The 18,884-nt window shown below is 45.6% G+C and overlaps 1 protein-coding gene across 2 annotated transcripts in view; it reads left to right on the top strand.

Annotated features, from left to right (window-relative positions):
* usp6nl (USP6 N-terminal like) overlaps positions 1-18,884 on the top strand; it is a 65,165-nt gene that overhangs the window by 18,688 nt on the left and 27,593 nt on the right. The window contains exon 1 of one of the 2 annotated variants that reach the window (XM_084050533.1): positions 4,824-5,765. The exons of the other annotated variant lie outside the window; for it this stretch is intronic. Within the exon in view, the coding sequence (XP_083906659.1) occupies positions 5,696-5,765 (70 nt within the window). The 5' untranslated portion in view covers positions 4,824-5,695. Of the gene's footprint in view, positions 1-4,823; positions 5,766-18,884 lie in introns of those variants that run through there. 2 annotated transcript variants of the gene reach the window in all.

Genomic DNA, 18,884 nt, shown 5'->3' with positions numbered 1-18,884 from the left:
TTTTGACAGAACAATATCACTTACCCTACCTTTTTGATTGAACTCTGAGAGGATACAAATAGGATTGTACCGTGAAAGTGTAAAAACACTTTGAACTTTAACTTTTTAAGTGAGTTAAATTGTACTGCAGGAAGTGTAGTGTGACAGTGGGCCAGTGGCGCTCACTTGTGAAAGGGAGGTGAGAGGAAGTGAGGAGAGTAAACAAGGAAAGGTGCCATTGGAAAATGTTCAGAGCGTTTTGTATGTTTGCGATGGCCGTGGCACGAAGGACATCCGAATCCTGGCCGAAGCCTGGTTGGTTGGAAAAGCTGCACACACTTGACGCAGGAAATGACACGGGGGTTGGTGGGGTGGGGGGGCAAACAGGAAGTGTGAGGGAGAGGGGTGATGTTGTTCCAGTCTGTTTTCTTTCCCCTCCGATCCATTCCCTTGCTCTCTGTGGCGAGGCGCCAGGCCGGGAGAGGAAGAAGGGAGGATTGGGAGTGAGAGACGGGGAGAGAAGAGAAAGGAGGGAGGAAAGGGATTGAGGGAGAGGAGGGCAAGTTGAGGATGGCAGCTTGGAAAATCCCCTAGTGGCTTTGTCCACAATGATGACACTGTTTTGGAGAATGGTTTGCCTCAGATAACGCTGACTCAAGCCCTTTTACCTGCATTGTATCCAAGAAAATGCCGCTAGGCCTGTTGGGACATGTACTGTACAGTCAAATCCTTTCGTTTTAAATTAAAGCTACGATCCGTATGTTTTATGTCCGCTGTGTGTGTGTGCGCGTGTGTGTGTGTGTGGACTCCCACACGAAGTTTGGGCCCGAATGGTTGGACGCTGTCCGAGTTATGCCAGGACAGAACACATGTTTTGAGGTTTGTTTTCATCACGAAATGAAACTCTGCATTCATTGTATTTGGGTTGCTCAGTCGGTAGAACACACCTCGCCTTTTGACCACAAAATTCTGGTTTCTCCTCCAGCTACCGCCAACTCAGTGTAGGAGTAGCACGGCTTGGGTAACTAAGACGTGCAGTAAATAGTGTGAGCTGTGATGGTAGGTGTTGTTGTGCTCCACCTCTCCCAGGGTTCATCTGCTTTTTCAGAAACAAAAAGTACATGCTGCCTACAATATTCATGATCTTTTTTTTCTTTTATCGAATTTTTTATCCCAGGATTAGGTAACCCCTATTTTTCACTCGGTGCCAATGCCTAAGCGTGTAATCCTGAGCCCCGAACTCAGCTCATGCTTCCTTCAACGCATGAGGAGTTAGCAGACCACTTCTTATCACCTGACAGGGGGGAGTTTCCCCGGTAGGACGTAGCGCGTGGAAGGAACGCGTTATTCCAACCATTTCCTTTCCCCTCCATCAGGCCCCCCGGCTGACCAGGGGGAGGCAGTATAGTGACCAGGATTACTGCATGTTTTTTTGTGAGGGTACCCACTGATGGCGCGGAGGAGAGAACACGCCCACAGCGTCCCCGGCGGGAATCGAACCCTACAATGTTCATGATCGATATAGATTACGCTCAAAGGTGATGGGGACAGCTGGGAGGAGAGCCGGCATTGTTGGGGGGGGTTACAGGACTTGGGACCCCAAATGGGGTTACATTTGTACACTCTCGGTGTAAGAGTAGGCATATATGTGATTAAAATCCGTGGCTGTGCATCATGTCCATGTTAATGCTCCCGTGGCGGGTATGGTTCATCTCATTGGCATTCAGCAGAGGGACCCTATGGACATGGGTGCAGTGAGCCACAGCAGGCAGGCAGTATTAATCAATGTGGGGAGCAATCATCAGCACCCGGTCTAATTCAATCACCGGCTCCAGAGTCCCGACAGAATGCAACCATTAAGACAACAGATGAGTGGCTGTCTGGTGTGAAGTTTGTTATGTGTGTACTGTGACATTCGTTTGGTGTATCAGTCCTTCTACTGGCTGGCCGGCCTGAAGCAAAACCTCCCTCAAGAGAACGGGAAAGACTTCTGGAAAATGGGGGAGTGTTTTACAAAATTGGGGTTGTCACTCTCTCGCAGAGGGGCTTGGTGGGAGAGAGAAGTAGCCGTGAGAGAGAAGGACAGTGACGTACAGTAGTTATATAGTCGCCGTTTGGCAGCGAGATAGAGAGGGCTTGAAAGAGGAAGTGAATATCGTGTGATGAAAAAGCTGAAGTTGTCGCCGTCTGGCTCACAGGCAGGCATCAAAGATTTCTATTCATGTCGTGTTCGCGACTGTAGCCAAAATTGGACAAGACTGATTTCGACCATGTGATAATAAGGCTTTGAAAAGCCTGTGTGTTGTCTATTTTGAGACGCAACACTGTCTCTCTTTTTGTCTCACTTTCATTGTCGGATTCACTCTCACGCTCCACTGTGGCTCAGTGTCTCTGACAAAACTCTCACACGCTTTTCTCAACCTTTTCGATTAACTTTACTCTGCCCCCCCGCCCCTAACTTTCTGTCCAATTTCATCCTGTGGCATCCGATCACCCCTGCTCGCCACAGTTCTCACAGTGTTATTCTAACCTGTGGAGTGTTAACTCTCCAACATCCAAGATCAATTATGTCCCCCAGGAACTCATCGACTGCCTCCTGAGCTTTCCCGTCCGTTTGACGATTGCTGATAGGTGGAGGCCTTATCTGGACTGCCATAGCGAAGAGTTGATGTACCGGGGACTGGGCCAGACTTATCTGTCTATTTTCAATCACGCAGGGTGTTAAGGTGCTGTCTTGGAGGGCCTATTGATTTGACGTGTGCACACCCGGCTTGCCTTGACTATAAGAGAGAGGTGGGCGGGGGCTCTATCGATAACTACCTCATCTCCGTTACATCGACAGGAATGAATCCATATCTCTGCAGTCTCCTTTTCTCACTCCCTCTTTGCCGTTCCTCTCTTTGTCTCTGTGCATCACTCTTTCTCTAACCCTCTCTCTCTCACTATTTCTGTCACCCATACTCTCTGTGGTATGTCCTTGCATATTCTCTGCCTTATTATGAGCGGTAGTCCTTCTCAAAATCTGGGAATGGATAACCACCTAAGGATTGTATGAGAGATTAGATATTGATCTGTGAGTAGGCCCTGGAAATCGCATGTTACGTAATATGGTATGCACGCTCATTGGTGTCATAATAAGCGTTCAAGGTAGTGTGAACTATATGGGACATTGTCATGAACCATTGTACAGCACCATGTTTGCAAGAGTATGTCATGGGCCACACAAACTCACCCGATATAACCTAGCAACAGTGAATCTAAATCATGGCAAACGCACAACACTGTGTTAACGGCAATGCAGCTATTGAAGCCTCTGTTGCAGTGCCTCAGACCTACCTTTACATTTCTTGTGCGTGTGTGTGTGTGTGTGTGTGTGTGTGTGTGTGTGTGTGTGTGTGTGTGTGTGTGTGTGTGTGTGTGCGTGCGCGTGTGTGTGTGCGCGTGCACCCGCTCACCTACAGTTCGTATGACGGTGAGAAAGAGAGACAAAGAGAAAGACCACGTGGCCTATTGCACCAAGGAATGTTTTGTGTGCAGGAGAGCCTGTGCATGTGCATGTCAACCCTGCACAAGGGAGACTCCATTAGGATAAAGAATGAACCTGACTCGTGCTGCCCCATTATACAGCTCCTCTTCTGCACACTAGTGTGTCCTTGGGTGCAGATGATGTGTGCGTGTGTGTGTGTGTGTGTGTGTGTGTGTGTGAGAATGTTACAGCATGTTCATAATATGTATATGAACGTGTGTGTGTGTGTGTGTGTGTGTGTGTGTGTGTGTGTGTACTGTGCAAGCCGATCACGTACCATTGAATCTGTGACTGCACACGCATATGATCACACGTCTTGCAATCGTATGTTATGACGTGTCAGTATAGCCAGATTTACTGAAAACAGCCGATCTGCAAGCTCAAAGCGAGTTGCATCCGTGGCGCATTGTGAGCTTGTAGATCTGCTATATTTGGCACACGACACAGTCAAGACGGCGGAGCATAAATTCAGCATTTCTTCTAATGAATTCATACATGTATGCCCTGAAGCCTCTGCTGTCCAAGGTCAGCCACAGGTCCATACATCTTCTGGATTGCCAATTGAGAGGGCATTAAAATGCAGAGGGGGGGAAATAAGCCGCAATCGTACTGGGAAACGCCATTGCCAAATGTGTTGCTGGGTTGTTGGACTGGAAAGAAGTGGGGAAAGAGGTTGTGGTGGGTGTTAGGGTTGTACAGTATGTGACTGAGAAATGCATTGATGATGATTATGATGATGGCAGATGGCAGATGAGAAGGGGAAGACACACACACACACACACACAGAAATACTATACATGCTGAGAGGTGAGACAACTCATGTCTCACTCTCTTCTGTATTAACCGACTCTGATACGCTTCACTGTGATTGTACACCAGGCAATATAGTGGTGTGGGGTTGAACTTGTTGTGAAAGAGAGTGAAAAAATAAGATGGGGTGAGAGAGAGAGAGAGAGAGAGAGAGGAGGGGCACAGAGAAAGAGAGGGAGGGGTACACGTTCCCTTAATGAGGATGGACTCTCGTTAATTTGGATTTAGTCGATGTGAGGCAAGTAGAGGGGAGAGACAGACGGGGAGAGAGAGAGTGAGAGAGAGAGGGAGAGAGAGAGAGAGACCCCCTACCAGCGTGTGGATGAGAGAACAGGAAGAGAGAGAGCATGAGGGGAGGGAGGGAGATGGAGCTTAGAGGGAGACAGAAGGAGGAATCTGAGAGCTGAACGGAGCTGAGCAGAGTGCGTTAAGCCCACCGAGTGGTCTATGAGTGTCTGTGTGTGTGTGTGTGTGTGTGTGTGTGTGTGTGTGTGAGAGAGGCATCTCTGTGGACTCTGTGTACCGCTACGTATCGTCACTGCCAGGTATGTTGTGAGCCGCAGCCACAGAGCAGGAGAACGAGACGGAAACGCAGGCAATCTGTCCACCGTCCTCACCTTCCGCGTGTTCATCAGAACCGGCACTCCTCCGCTCACTTCCTCTGACGCCAGTTGAAGAGCGCATGAGAGCACTCTAGCCGAGCATGCGAGCACAGAGAGGCATTCACCGCTCGCAAACACTCACACTTTGCGGCGACTCGGCTGCGAGCTACGCTGCCGGCGAACGTCATTCCACTTTCAGCAGCTGCCAGTGGTCGAGTTAAGAGCAGCCTGTTGTGTTTTTGTGTGCAAGTGTGTGAGTGTTTGTGACCAATTCACAAGCATGTCAACCATTTACCAGTTCGTTGTCTGTGTTGCTGCCCTACCACTACACATTTGGTAGTGGTGTTGAGATTGCTAAAGAGTACCTGAGGACACTGGAGCTCACGAGAGTGTGTGAGGAGTCCAGCTGTAGGTGTGTGTGATACCATAAGGAAACGCAACTGCTGCTGCCACAGATAGGAGGAAGAAAGGGAGCGAGAGGCAGGTGAAGAAACAGACCACCATACCGCTTCTTGTTAAACTCGGCACCACTGGACACGTACTGCTGGTCTCCTGGAACATCGAGCAAACCGTCTGCTCCCCAAGATTGGACACTGGGAGTGGGCCAGCCCTCATGGTGCCTGGATCCCTGGCACAAGGGAGTGAGGATTTCGGTGATGAGGCTGGAGGAAGAAGACCCAAGGAGGGATGAGGTTGTCTTTGCGGGCAGGAGGGCTACAGTGGGCTGCCCCCACCCTGCGGTGTTGCGTTCCGTTTCCCCCGCCACCTCGCTGTGAGCATGCAGGTGCTACAGATCGTCAAGGAGCTGGTGTCACCTTCCAGACGCAGGGCAGCGGCACGATTTGGAGGTGTGTGACTCTTAAGTGTGTATGTGTATATGCTGCATGTGAAGTGTTCCATGCACCGATTTCATTTTGTCGTCCTCCATCTGTACATGAACGTGCGTTGCCGTTGACTGTGTTTGTTGTGTAGTACAAGTGATTGTGTATGTGGGGTTGTATGTCAAGGTCTGACTCCCGACTTCCTACTGCGCCCATGTGACTTTATTCTGAGAGAATAGAACATTCCCCTGGTGCCACCACTGCTGTAATAGCTCAGTTGCTCTGGGAGGCGCGCATGCACGCGCATGTGTGTCTGTTTGTCCATGTGTGTCTTTCTTTCTGTGTGTGTGCGTGTGTGTGCGTGTGTGTGTGTGTGTGTGTGTGTGTGTGTGTGTGTGTGTGTGTGTGTGTGTGCATGCGTCTGTGTGTCTTTTCACTGTATGTCATTCTGTGTGTGTGTGTGTGTGTGTGTGTGTGTGTGTGTGTGTGTGTGTGTGTGTGTGTGTGTGTCTGTGCCCATTTGTGCGTGCTGCCACTGCATGTCTCTGGTGAGTGGTGAATAATAAATAATGCCCTGGGGTAATGGAACACTCTGCGACCTCTGACCCCTCTTCCTCGTATACTCGCTCTCCGATTGGATCAGCTTATCGTGATCATCCCCGTTCCACGTCTCGTTTTCCAAACAAACGCTACTTTTATTGCAGTTAGCCACAAGTTTATCTTTTTCCCCCCTTTTCCTCGCCAGAGGAAAAACACCACAGCTTGTTGACTCCTGCGCCACTGCTCCTGAATTAGACTTATATCCAGTGGACAGTTTACACAAATGTAATGAGTCAGGTTGATGGTTATAAATTGCTGTTTTTAATTTCAGCACATTCCTCCTAAAATGTTGTTGGAACAAGTGGGATGTTTAATGATGTATTCTAACAAGGGAGTGACATGTCTCTCATCCCCCCCCCCACCTCCACGCCACCTGTTTGTCTTCCAACTCCAAATAATATTGTCTATTCACTCAGTCTCTCCATTTTCTCTCTGTATCTCAAATTTGATGTATTCCATCCTTTATCATCTGCTCCGAGTGCGCGTGTCTACTTGAACTCCAACCGCCACAAGGAATGTCACTTAGCATCTTCTCGTTTGAGGATTTCATGTTTTCTGATGTAATGCTCCTTCAGTCATTGCTAAGCTCCTGATCACAGGGCTAGTGTGTTGAAAGCACCCGAGCACCATGTAGCGGTGTGTAATCAGCGCTAAAAGGCAACGGCACTCCCAACAGAGAGCCCTGTACCCAGTTGAGCTTCTCCATCGATCGCTGTCTTCGTCGAGGTGCCTCGTCGAGGTGCCTTGCGCCTCCCATTTGGCTGCCATTTTAATCTCTACCCATCGACCCTGCAGAGAAATTCTCCCTGGCTGCTTTCCTCTTAACTTGGATCAATGCAGACAGATTTAGTGATGGCCTCCCAACAAATACAGGACGCTTGTACCTGCACTCGACGGCACTCAATTACATGAGCACACATGCAGCTGTGTAGACTTCAGGTGTTGCGCTGAGGTGTGACGTTTTGGCCAGGTGCAAGCAGATGGTCCTGGTGTGCGCATGAGCGTGGCGCACTGTTCCTTATGTGAGAGAAAACTCTAGTCTAGGGTGATGATATTTCCGTTTGTTCACTCAGCTCAGCAGTATGGAATGCATAGATTTGTGAGATAGCAGCAGTGTGTGTGTGTGTGTGTGTGTGTGTGTGTGTGTGTGTGTGTGTGTGTGTGTGTGTGTGTGTGTGTGTGCGTCAAATTGATGTTTATTTTGTATATGCTTGATCTTCTCTTATCTTCTCTTTCATCTGTATCAAGATGTACGTACACATGCATGCATTCCTAGCACACACAAACACATTTGTTTAGGCTTCCACAGTGATGAGCCCCAGGACTCCAGCCCCAGCCTGAAAGCTGGCATGTAGCAGCTGGCACCTGGTCTGGCGAGGCTCTGTCTGTAGTGAGGAGAACCGAGGAGGAGAAGGCTGGGTTTTCTAACGAGACCAGTGCAGCCCTTCTGCTCCTCTGCCAAACCGCATTCTTCACCTCTCTTCCTCTTCCTCGCCCGCACCGGTCAGCAGCACCACGAGCAGCTCACTATCTCTCCTTCTGCGTTATTAATCAACACGGTTGCTGCTGCCGTCTCCCTCTCTCTCACACTCTCTCCATTTCTCTCTCTCGTGTGGCATCTCTCTTTCTCCTGTGGCATCTTAACGACCGGAGGAAAGAGGCTTGCTCAATTATTCAAATGATGCACCAGCAGCTTTAAAACAAGGACAATTTGTTTTTGGTCTGTGCATCAAGTTGAAAACAGTCTGTGCGATTGTGGGTTTGGTGTGGGAGGCTGCTCTCAGTATTGCTTTGTGTGTCTTTCTGTTTGTGTGTACCTCGGCTTCAAGGAACAGCCTCATGCTGGTTAGTTAATGGGGGCTGGCAGATTGTCCTGTTCCCCATGCACAGCAGGCGCAGCGCCGAAGTGAAGTGATCTAGTTTTATTTGTCAGTGCACACAACAATAATATCGTGATTAAGGCAACGACAAACTGCAATTTGGACAGACAGTACAGACAGCCAAAGTTGTCTGTACTGTCTGTCTCCATCAGAGACAGACAGTGGGCCTCAGATGGACAGTGAATGACAAATTGGCGCTGTGCATTGGGGGGGGGGGCATTTGTAAGCCTGTCACAATTATTACATAATCGCCTAATCGCAATTCTTTGAGATAATTATTTTGCATAATCGTCATAATCGTTTGCATGATGAAAAATGTAACAACATTTTCAAACGTCTTCCCCAAAAATAGTGGAAATAGCCGATCTACAAGCGCACAACAGTGCGTCATTAAATATGTCAGAAATGTCTTTGTATATTTCAGTTATTTGTCATATCTAACCTGTACAATTTCTGTTTTACGAAGCCTAAAAGCCAAACAGAAATGTAATTCTTATGCTCCGATGTTCAACGGCCAAAACACAATTAAATCATTAATCGCAATTATTTACGAGACAATTAATCGTCAAGTAAAATGTCATGATCGTGACAGCCCTAGGCATGGGGGGGGGGGGGGGGGGTGCAGCAAGGATGAGTGGGTTTTGGCCTTGTGTTGAGGATGTGAGGGAGGGACGTTAGAGAGTTGACTAGCCTGACTGCCTTGGATAGAAAGTGTTGCAGCTGTCAAGAGTCTTGTGCAGCGAGCACTGATGCTGCAGAAGTTTTCCCTGGAAGGCAGAAGGTTGAAGTTTCAGTGGGAAGGGTGGGAGGGTTCTCTCACAATGCTGGAGGCCCTGCTTATGCAGCGTGAGTGGTAGATGTCCGTGATTGAGGGTAGGTCTATGATTTTCTCGGCTGTGCTCACAGCCCTTTGCGGTATCGTCTTGTGGCCATAGGTGGTGCATTTTCTGCACCAATACTGACATGACTTTGTAACCCGTGTTGCCAGATTCTGCGAGAGAAACAAGCAACCAGGTCTAGGAAAACCAGCCCAAAATAAGTGACTATGAGCCACATGAGCACTTTAACATATACATCAGCTATTTGAAAATAGCAGATCTACAAGCTCACAATGCGTCGCGATGCAACGCGTTGTGAGCTTGTAGATTGGCTATTTTCAAGTAAAATCTTGCAGGGAAATTATAATAAGCAGATCTGGCAACCCAACTCGTAACTGTGACTGCAGACAGCCCTGCCTGGGGGGGAACTGGTGCTCACTGTGATGGAGCTGGGGGTGTTCTCCCCAATGCGAACTATTTGAGGTGTCTGAAGTTCAGAATCCAGTTTGCCCTTCAGTTTCTGGCTGAAGTCGATGAACGGCATTCTTGCATAAGTTCCAGGTGAGTCAGGTTGGGGTGGAGGGCAGCAGATATGCCGCCATCGGGGTGGACCTGTTTGAGTGGTATGCAAAGTGTTAAGGATCGATTGTGGCGGGAAGTCTGGTTTTCATGTGTCATGACGAGCCTCTCAAAGCACTTTGGCATTAGCAATTACAGACAGGCTATTGTGGGCTTCTTGGGTCCTGGTATGATGGTGGTGGTGGACTTGAAGCTGGGATGACCGCATAGCTTAGGGAGATGATGAGATGCTGAAAATGTTTGTGAGGACCTCGGTTAACTGGTCCACACATTCTCTGGCTGACCCTGCAGCCTTGCGTGGTTTGAAGCTGGAGAGCATCGTCTCACAGCAGTGTGCAGGCAGAGTCAGGAAGAGGGCTGCATTCGCTCCAAGAGATGTCTGTGAGCGTTGAACCATGCATAGAAGTTGTTCAGTGTGTTTGGTTCAAGGTTTGTTTACTATTACGTCTTGTGTACTGTACAGGAGTGTAAAAGTTTGTCTGAGGCCTGGCAGCAATAATAGGATTGATAGTAGTAAACAACTAGCATAGCAAAAAAGAAAAAAGACAAGCATTAATCAAGAATCAGAGGGTAGAGGGTTACACTTGGTTGCATGCTGAAAATAGCCGATCTACAAGCTCACAACGCGTCGCAAGCTTGTAGATCTGCTATTTTCAGAGAGCAACACGTTCTACTAACATTTTAGTCTAATTTTAATTTGTTGATGAAACTGTCAATATATTTAGTCTTAGTTTTAGTCATCATAGCTTAGTTTTTATTTGGTTTTTATTTAGTTTTCGTCAGTGAAAAAAGGTAGTCGACCAAAATTTTTCGTCATAGTTTTAGTCGACGAAATCAACACTGGTCTGTCGATAGTCACAGTGACCGCATATCCCTCCATGTTGATTGTAGGTGGCTGACAGTCTGTATATTCAAAACAGTCTTGCAGTGCTGATGTGGCCCTCTCTGGCCACACTTTAATCTCCTTCAGAACCGGCTTGGACCGTTTGAGCAGGGCGATGTATGCTGGTCTTAACTTAATGGAAATGTGGTCAAGAGAGGGTGGGGCTCTGTGCTTTGTATGCATTGCAATGTTTGTGTAAACAAGGTCCAGTGTGTTTTCTCCTCCTAGTTGTAAAGCCAACATGTTGGTGTCATTTTTGGAAAACTTCAGATTAAAGGGCCATATACACTACTTCTCCATTCCCTGCCTGAGGCATTGTGGCAAACGATGTTGTTTTTCCTGCAGTGGTTTCACTGGCTATATTTGAGAGTTCCAGGCTTATTGTCTCTGCATCAGATGCAACGTGATGTCTCTGTGCTTGCTAGCCAGTCCCTACCCAAAAGGTTTTCATTAGATTAGGCATCACATGGCTTTCTCTAGCACAACAAGCTACCTTTTATCTCTCCCTCTATCTGCTTTCTTTCTCTATTGCTCTTTCTGGCTATCTTTTGTTCTATTTCTCTCTGACTTTCCAGCCCCCCTACCTCGCCTCTTTAACACTCCTTTCAGTTCTTCTGTGATAAATTGGATCTGTGGAGCTTTCCACTGTGTCACCTGTCTTGGCCTGTGATGCCTTTTTTGAACGACATCATGGTGTGACAGTCATGATGCTGTCCCAAGTACTTGTGTGTGGAGCCACAGCGATATATTGGCCAGAACGATATATCTGTAATTATTTTACTTTTTTGACGACATCGGTATGAGCAATTATGCAGCTGATGCGTCCTGATTTGTAACAACTTTAATCCTGGTGGGCCCATTCTGGTCATGTCATTATAGCCAAAACTTAAAAATGTTCAAAAATAGCAGATCTACAAGCTCACAGCGTGTTGCGTTGCAAGTTCGTAGTTCGCTACTTAAAATGTTTTATCTTTTTTAAGGCTTCAGTGGTTAAAGCCTCACTATGTTACTTTTTTTTTAATGAATACAATTTAATTTTGTCCAATCTGTATGGTAGAATATGTTAATACAATATAACTTATACAATTGGGGTGGTTGTATTTTGTCTCCCTGCTTTTCTATTGAAACATTTAGATCTTGTCAAAGGTCTCACCTACCCGATGAAGGCCGTTGAGGCCGAAACGTTGTGTTTTTACTGCTTAATAAATACATATTTTTGGGAGCATTAAGACAGTGTGGACTGTGCGGACCTTCTCCTTCTCTACATGTCTCACATAGACACAGGATCTGACCAGAATTTTGACCTAATGGTCAAGATTAAATTTATCCCCTAAGCAAGCAAGGCTCTATAGTGCGTACCAAAAAATCCTGAAGGGGGCGTCAACAAGTGTCATTTGGTAGCGCGGACATCTTTGGGGGGTATAAACCAGGTTGACTTAACATTGCCCCCCCCCCCCCCCCCCCCCCCAAGTATGTCTGCAGCCACTATGCCACGCCCCCCGTGGTGACGAGACGTTGGCACGCACTATTAGCTCAATGGTAAAATGTCTAGCCTGACACTCAGCCTGACACTCCAAAAGCCCTTGAATATGATTAAGGATTACTGTGATTGTGGTAAGCTCACATTTTATATCACACACACTATACCTGTAACTTTCACTACCCCAAAAAATTTCACTAGCCCAAAAAAAATAATAAAATTAACATTGTTACATTTTATCAATTAAATTCTTAACGGCAATTCATCGATTATACATTCATTGTTAACATCCCTAGTCAGACTCTAGTCTGACTCATGTGGAACAGTAATTATGCACTGTAGCACCACTGACGGAGCATCAGAACAATCCACTGTTGTTAATTTATCAATATAATGTATCAGAGTTATCGGAGAACAATCATGTCAGACTATGAACGAGTAAGAAAGAACTGAATTTTAAGTGGTGAGGAAAAGTCATCACATGCCATTTCATACATCCACTGTCCCAAGTCACCCTGTCAGAGCTGCTTCCCACTCAGGTAGACTCGTCCGTCTTCAGGTCTGGCGGTTTTAAAGTCTCCCCTGGGGGTAGACTGGCAGTACAGTAGCCAAGAGATTATATACGATTAGATCTAACGTCTGGTCCACAACATTTTGAAAAGTGGACAAACCCAAGCCAAAACAAAGATTGACAGACATCTGTTACAGCCCAGCCAATCAGAGGCTTATTTACTAGTACATTTACTCAAGTACTGTACTTGTACTACAATTACGAGGTACTTTTACTTTACTGGAGTATTTCCCAATTGTCTATACTTTTACTTCTACTCCACTGCATCTCAGAGGCAAATATTATACTTTTACTCCACTACAATTATTTGAAAACTTTAGTAACAAGTTAGTTTGCACTGCAGATATAAATTATTACATTATAAAACATACATTAACCACTTTAGCCCTATTTTATACATAGGCTATTTGAAAATAGCCGATCTACAAGCTCACAACGCGTCGCGACGCGTTGTGAGCTTGTAGATCTGCTATTTAAACATTTTAGTACTTTTACTTTTGGTACTTTAAGTACATTTTGATACCAATACTTTTGTACTTTTACTCAAGTAAATTTTGAATTCCGGACTTTTACTTGTAACAGAGTACTTCTACTTTGCAGTATTGATACTTTTACTTAAGTAAAACATTTGAGTACTTTGTCCACCACCGTCTTGCTAAGTGATTGCCTAATTCAATATTTTGTCTCCAGTGGCACTATTGATCTTTTTCAATTGCCCTCTGGTGGCCTCACCAAAGCAGTGTTCAAGTGGTCTTCTACATTCGTACACTCGCAACAGCCCTCATTTACATTAGCTCTAGTGGTGACTAGGAGTCCGAGCTGTGCTGTGGATTCAACAGATACTCCTTGTTTTATGCACAACCGTGTGTTGGGTACGGGGGAGGTTTTCTTTAGCCATTCCTTGGTGGTTTCATCTTGCCTTTTCCTGCCAACGTGTGCCCACGCACTTTCCATGCTGCCCACCTGGTCGTCCAACAGCGCTGAAGAAAGGATGGCTACAGGAGTTTAGCTGAATGATAGCCCTAATGAAAGAGAGAGAGAGAGACAAGAGCACAAGGAGAGAGAGATTTAAAAGAGAGGAAACGGTTGGGAAAGTTTCCTTTCTTTTCTGTGACTTGTGTCGCTTATTCTGCCTTCTTCAGTATTGACCAGTGGTGGAAAAAGTACTCAAATTCTTTACTTACTTAAGTACCAATACTACAATATAGAAATACTCTGTTAAAGTAAAAGTCCAGAATTAAAAATGTACTAGAGTAAAAGTACAAAAGTAATGGAATCAAAATGTACGTAAAGTACCAAAAATAAAAATGTTTGAAAATAGCCGATCTACAAGCTCACAACGCGTCGCATCACATGTAGATCGGCTATTTTCAAATAGCCTAGGTATAAAATAGGGCTGAAGTGGTTAATGTATGTTTTATAATGTAATCATTTATATCTGAAATGTAATTAGTAACTAAAGTTTTCAAATAATTGTAGCGGAGTAAAAGTACAATATTTGCCTCTGAGATTTAGTGGAGTAGAAGTAAAAGTATTGGGAAATTGGAAATACTCAAGTAAAGTACAAATACCTCAAAATTGAACTTAAGTACAGTACTTAAAGTAAATGTACTTAGTTACTTTACACCACTGGTATTGACTGAAACGTAGCCGCGATAGCGTTCGACAATGCACAGTCAAATAAACTGCGTTCATCAGAGAGAGAGATGGGAGACAGGCAGCGCTCTCTCCTTGCCGTGAGCCCGTGACCCACGGAGCTTTCAGAAGTGATACCAGGAGATTAGAGGACGGAGAAGAACGAGAAACTTTTCTTTTCCCCCGTCGTCGCCCGACGCCTGTCCCTCCTCCCCCTCCGCCGTCGATATGCAACATCAATATGATTTTACACCACATCCATTTTATAATGCACTTTTAATGGGAACGGTTTATCATGAAGCTGTCATCGTTGGCAGACACACTCCCCCACCCCCCCTCCACCACAACTCTCCGTGTTTGCTGGCCTTTTCTGTCTCGCTTGTCTGTCTGTCTGTCTCTCTCTCTCTCTCTCTCCCACCCGTCTTCCTTTCTTCCCACTGATACACTCTTTTACCCTATGACGTCTCTGTCATTCCCTCTGACCCTCTTCTTCTTCTCCTTCTCCTCTCTCTCTCTCTCTTTCTTGCTCTCTGATGTGTAAGACAGAATGGGGCCTGTTGTTTTGTTTGTGTTTGGGTGTGGAATGTTGTGAGTGGGACAGACTCACTCCTGAAGTGAGATCTCTCTCTCTCTCTCTCTCTCTCTCTCTCTCTCTCTCTCTCTCTCTCTCTCTCTCTCTCTCTCTCTCTCTCTCTCTCTCTCTCTCTCTCTGTGTCACTAACAAACAGCAGCATTGTAGTATTGTGAAAGCACAGGCCCTCCAACTCAACATCTCTGATCTCACTTGTCGCACTTGTTGCTGTCTGGTATCTTCTCAGTCTGTCGTTGGTGTGTAGCGGACAACGTTGTCAGGTTCCTTTTTGCTTGATTTTGTTTAGTTTTGTGGGGTTTTTTTTTGTGCCAGGGCCAGTGGAACTGGGATTTGTAGTTTAATGTTGTTTTTTTTGTGAGCTAGACTGAATTAGCCTAGGCCGTCACTAATGCGGATGAAGGCTCTAACTCTCCCTCCGGAGGATCCGCTGTGCAGCTTGAAGAGAGGTGAGTGACGTAGCTCTGAGACAACGAGCTCAAGCAACATGTTAGTCAACAGGGTGTAGTTAGTATCATATGAACAGGGTTTCTATTGCACTTCAGGACACACCTGCAGACGGTTAAGTGGGTGTGTTCTGTTACTTGTATGACATTTCAGTTTGAATCCTCTCCCAAACATTATTTAACCACTTTCAACCTGGTGTGCCTATTTTCAAAAACCTTTCGTATAGAGATAGATAGATAGATAGATATTTCTTTCTTCTTTTAGCAGATCTACCACCTCACCATGTGTCACATTGCAACACATGAGCTTGTAGAACTGTTCTTTTTTTATTTTATTTTTTTATAGAGCTCAAGCAGGAGTTTCTTTTAGCGGGAGTTTTGTCCCCTCAGCCATTGCGGGATTAAACAAACTGCCACGTCGATAGGATGGTTTTCCGTGTATAGTGGGGACCTCATTTATTGTCTTGGTGTTGTCGTGTGATTGTTGTTTTGTGCCATATGTTTTTTTTTGTTTTAGTTTTTTTTGCTTTTGAACAGACTGTGAAGACCAATATATCCCTTTGGCGACAATAAAGATTATCATTATTAAGTGGTTAATTTAATTTAGGCCAACACAGATAGATGTGGTCACATTATATACCGTATACTACTTATACTGTATATTGCTGCTCAGCGAGAGTCTTTGGAATATTCATAGTTGTTCCCTATGACAGAAAATGGAGTCTCGAGTCTCGGGTCTGGCAACCTGTCATTTAGATGTCACTGATGCCTGTGTTACATTATACTGCTGTTGCTCTACTGTGCTATATATATTAAAAGGCCTAGATTTGTTTCCACTGCAGGCACATTGGTACTATAGCAGAACAATATGTGAGGGCCTCTTCTCTTATAGTTACAAGCGTGTGCCTCCAGAGAAAATATAAGATCCTTGTAAGTTCTGATGCAAAGTATAGACACAGAATATTGCTTAAAACTGATTAGTGATGAGGATCTGTTAGATGGTGTGGTTTATCACTGTGTGCCATTCAGGTCAAGTCCGTGTCAAGATCTACAAGCGCTCAACGTGTCGCGATACAATGCTTTGTGAGCTTACATATTGGCTATTTTTCCTTTTTTTTATGTTAAGGAAAATGTATGTCATCACAATACAATGCTATTGTAAAAATATCTATATTGAGATATTTGCCCTAGATTTTAGGCATTCATACCCAGACTGGGATTGATTGTTGTTTTGGAAGCATATGGTAGGAATAGTGTAAATTGTATTAGTGGAGGACATCATTAGCAGAGAGGATTGTCTCTGATTACGACTTGTGCGTGTGTGCGCGTGTGAGAGATCGATGAGAATGGAGAGATAAAATATATATATGTATAACATGCACTGCTTTTAATGCACATGTTTTGTGTGAGTGTGTGTGTGTGTGTGTGTGTGTGTGTGTGTGTGTGTGTGTGTGTGTGTAGTGTAGTGTACACGTGACAGCAGAGCTGCATTTTCCATTTTCACCGTCCGCAAGATTTAATTGAATCTGTGTATTTATTGGGCTCATGTGGTGTAGAATAGTTCTGTTCGTTCCCACACCTTGCACTTAACCGCCTCGCGCTTTTTGATGCGAGATACATGGAATCAAAAGATAATCACTTTGTGTATGCTCTGCCTGCCTGGTGATTGGTGTGTGTGGGCAGTCTGGGCAGTCTGGGCACTAATGGCGCTGTGGGGATGCTGCTGTTAAAGTGTGAAAGCTGGGTTTGGTTAGTGGGGAGGGGGGGAGGCTGTTGCTGGCTGACTGACTGACTGACTGTGGCTTTTTGTGGCTGTCTGGCTGGGTGACTCAACTGGCTGGCTGAAATATAATATTCCTCCCTCTCCACAGATAGCGAGAGACAAAAGAGAAAAGGGAGAGGAGAGCGTTCAAACAACCGGAGCGAGCAGCAAACACTCCTTATCGCTAACGAGTGGATCTAAAGAGCACGCATGATGAAGGGCAAAGCAGGCGACAGGGTCGCCGTCCAGCTGGGTGGGCGGGTGACGGACAGGGACATTTTAATCACAACAGGAGAGGGATAAATTAGCTGAAGCTTGATATAGCCCTCACAGCAGGAGGCCGACATTAACAGGCATGATGGGGGGAGGCGCGGGTACACACACACACACACACACACACACACACACACACACACACACACACACACACACACACACACACACACACACACACACACACGCACAAACAGCAGCCAGATGGGGGTCTACTCTGGCCAGGTGAAGAGGGATAAGGAGGAAAGACAGAGGAAGGACAGTGTTTATAATATGCATGTGACACAGGTGCACGTCTGTAACAGTCCGCAAGCTTAAACTTAAAAGTTTAAACACACACACACACACACACACACACACACACACACACACACACACACACACACACACACTCAACGCAAGCCACCCAGGCCAGTCACGGATGCCAGTGTGATTCCTGGAGCATGAAAGAGGCCTAATTGCATTTAGCTTAAGCCCCACCTCCTGTGTGGAATACTAATACGGTTGTGAAGGGGTCGGACTTAAGGCTATGATTTAGTATGCAATAAATAAAATAAAAAGACTTAATCCGCCATTTCCTCTTAAGTTCCATTCCATCTCACTATGGAAACCACAGCCCCCCCCCCCCCCCCCACACCCCCCAAGGGTGGAATTCCCAGCAGAAGACTTTTATTTGTTTGTTTGCTTTCAGGCCCCAGTCTGTCAGTTTGCTCTGTTGTCTGTGTGTTCCCCCGGCCTCTTCTCCTACTGTGTGTGTGCTCTAGCATGGTGGCGTGCCTTTTCACTGTCAAACACACACTGTCCCTCCATCCTGTCATAAAAATTCCGGTCCCGGTTCAAAAAAGGCCACATTTGTGTTCGGACACTGTGGAATTCCGGGCGACCAAACACCCCCCCCCCCCCCCTCCCCCCACAGCCCTGTGGAACCCCAGGAGGGGAAGTCACAGAACGAGTGGTGGAGTGAAATACTTCCTGCTCAATAGGAACCGCAAAGCTGACGGAACAAAGTGAATTATTAACCCGTTTGGACGTGAAGCCGATTCTACAAATGTCTTCTAAATCCCAACAGTATTCTGAAAAAACATATGTTTCTACATCAGTGGTGCACTAACTTTTCCATTTCAAGGACCCCCAAACCTATATGTATTTGGCCGCAGACCCCCATCTCAAAATATGTTGTTCCTGGGACCCCCCAGAAGCAAAGATTTGAGTTAAAAATATTCACTTTAAAACAATATATATTCAAAGATTTGCAAAAATGTTTTGCTATGAGCTTGTAGATCTGCTATTTTTGAATAGCCAAAGTGTAAAATAATGCTTTTTTTTTAGCTCAAATCAAAAAGTGACACAGATGCGTTCCAAAACACCTTCAAAATCCTTTTCTGAAAAACGTACAAAAAAATGTTGCTATATATCGTCTCTGTCGGGTGGAAACTGAAACCAAAACTGTTCCTGTTCAGGATTCAAATTCAAAAATAGCAAAAGTAGCACATCTACAAGCTCAAGTCTATGGATTTGCTACTTTTGATGCTTTCGTGTGTATGATCAAGTAGGGGGGTCATTTACGGAAAAACACAAAAAATATATAAATATGGAGATAAGAGGTTTTGCAACAGCGATTATAGCAACA

The sequence above is a fragment of the Gymnoscopelus microlampas genome (genome assembly GCF_963454915.1).
Source record: "Gymnoscopelus microlampas genome assembly, chromosome: 23".
NCBI lineage: Eukaryota > Metazoa > Chordata > Actinopteri > Myctophiformes > Myctophidae > Gymnoscopelus > Gymnoscopelus microlampas.
Note: the sequence above shows the minus strand (reverse complement) of the source record. Positions and strands in the feature narration are given on the sequence as shown.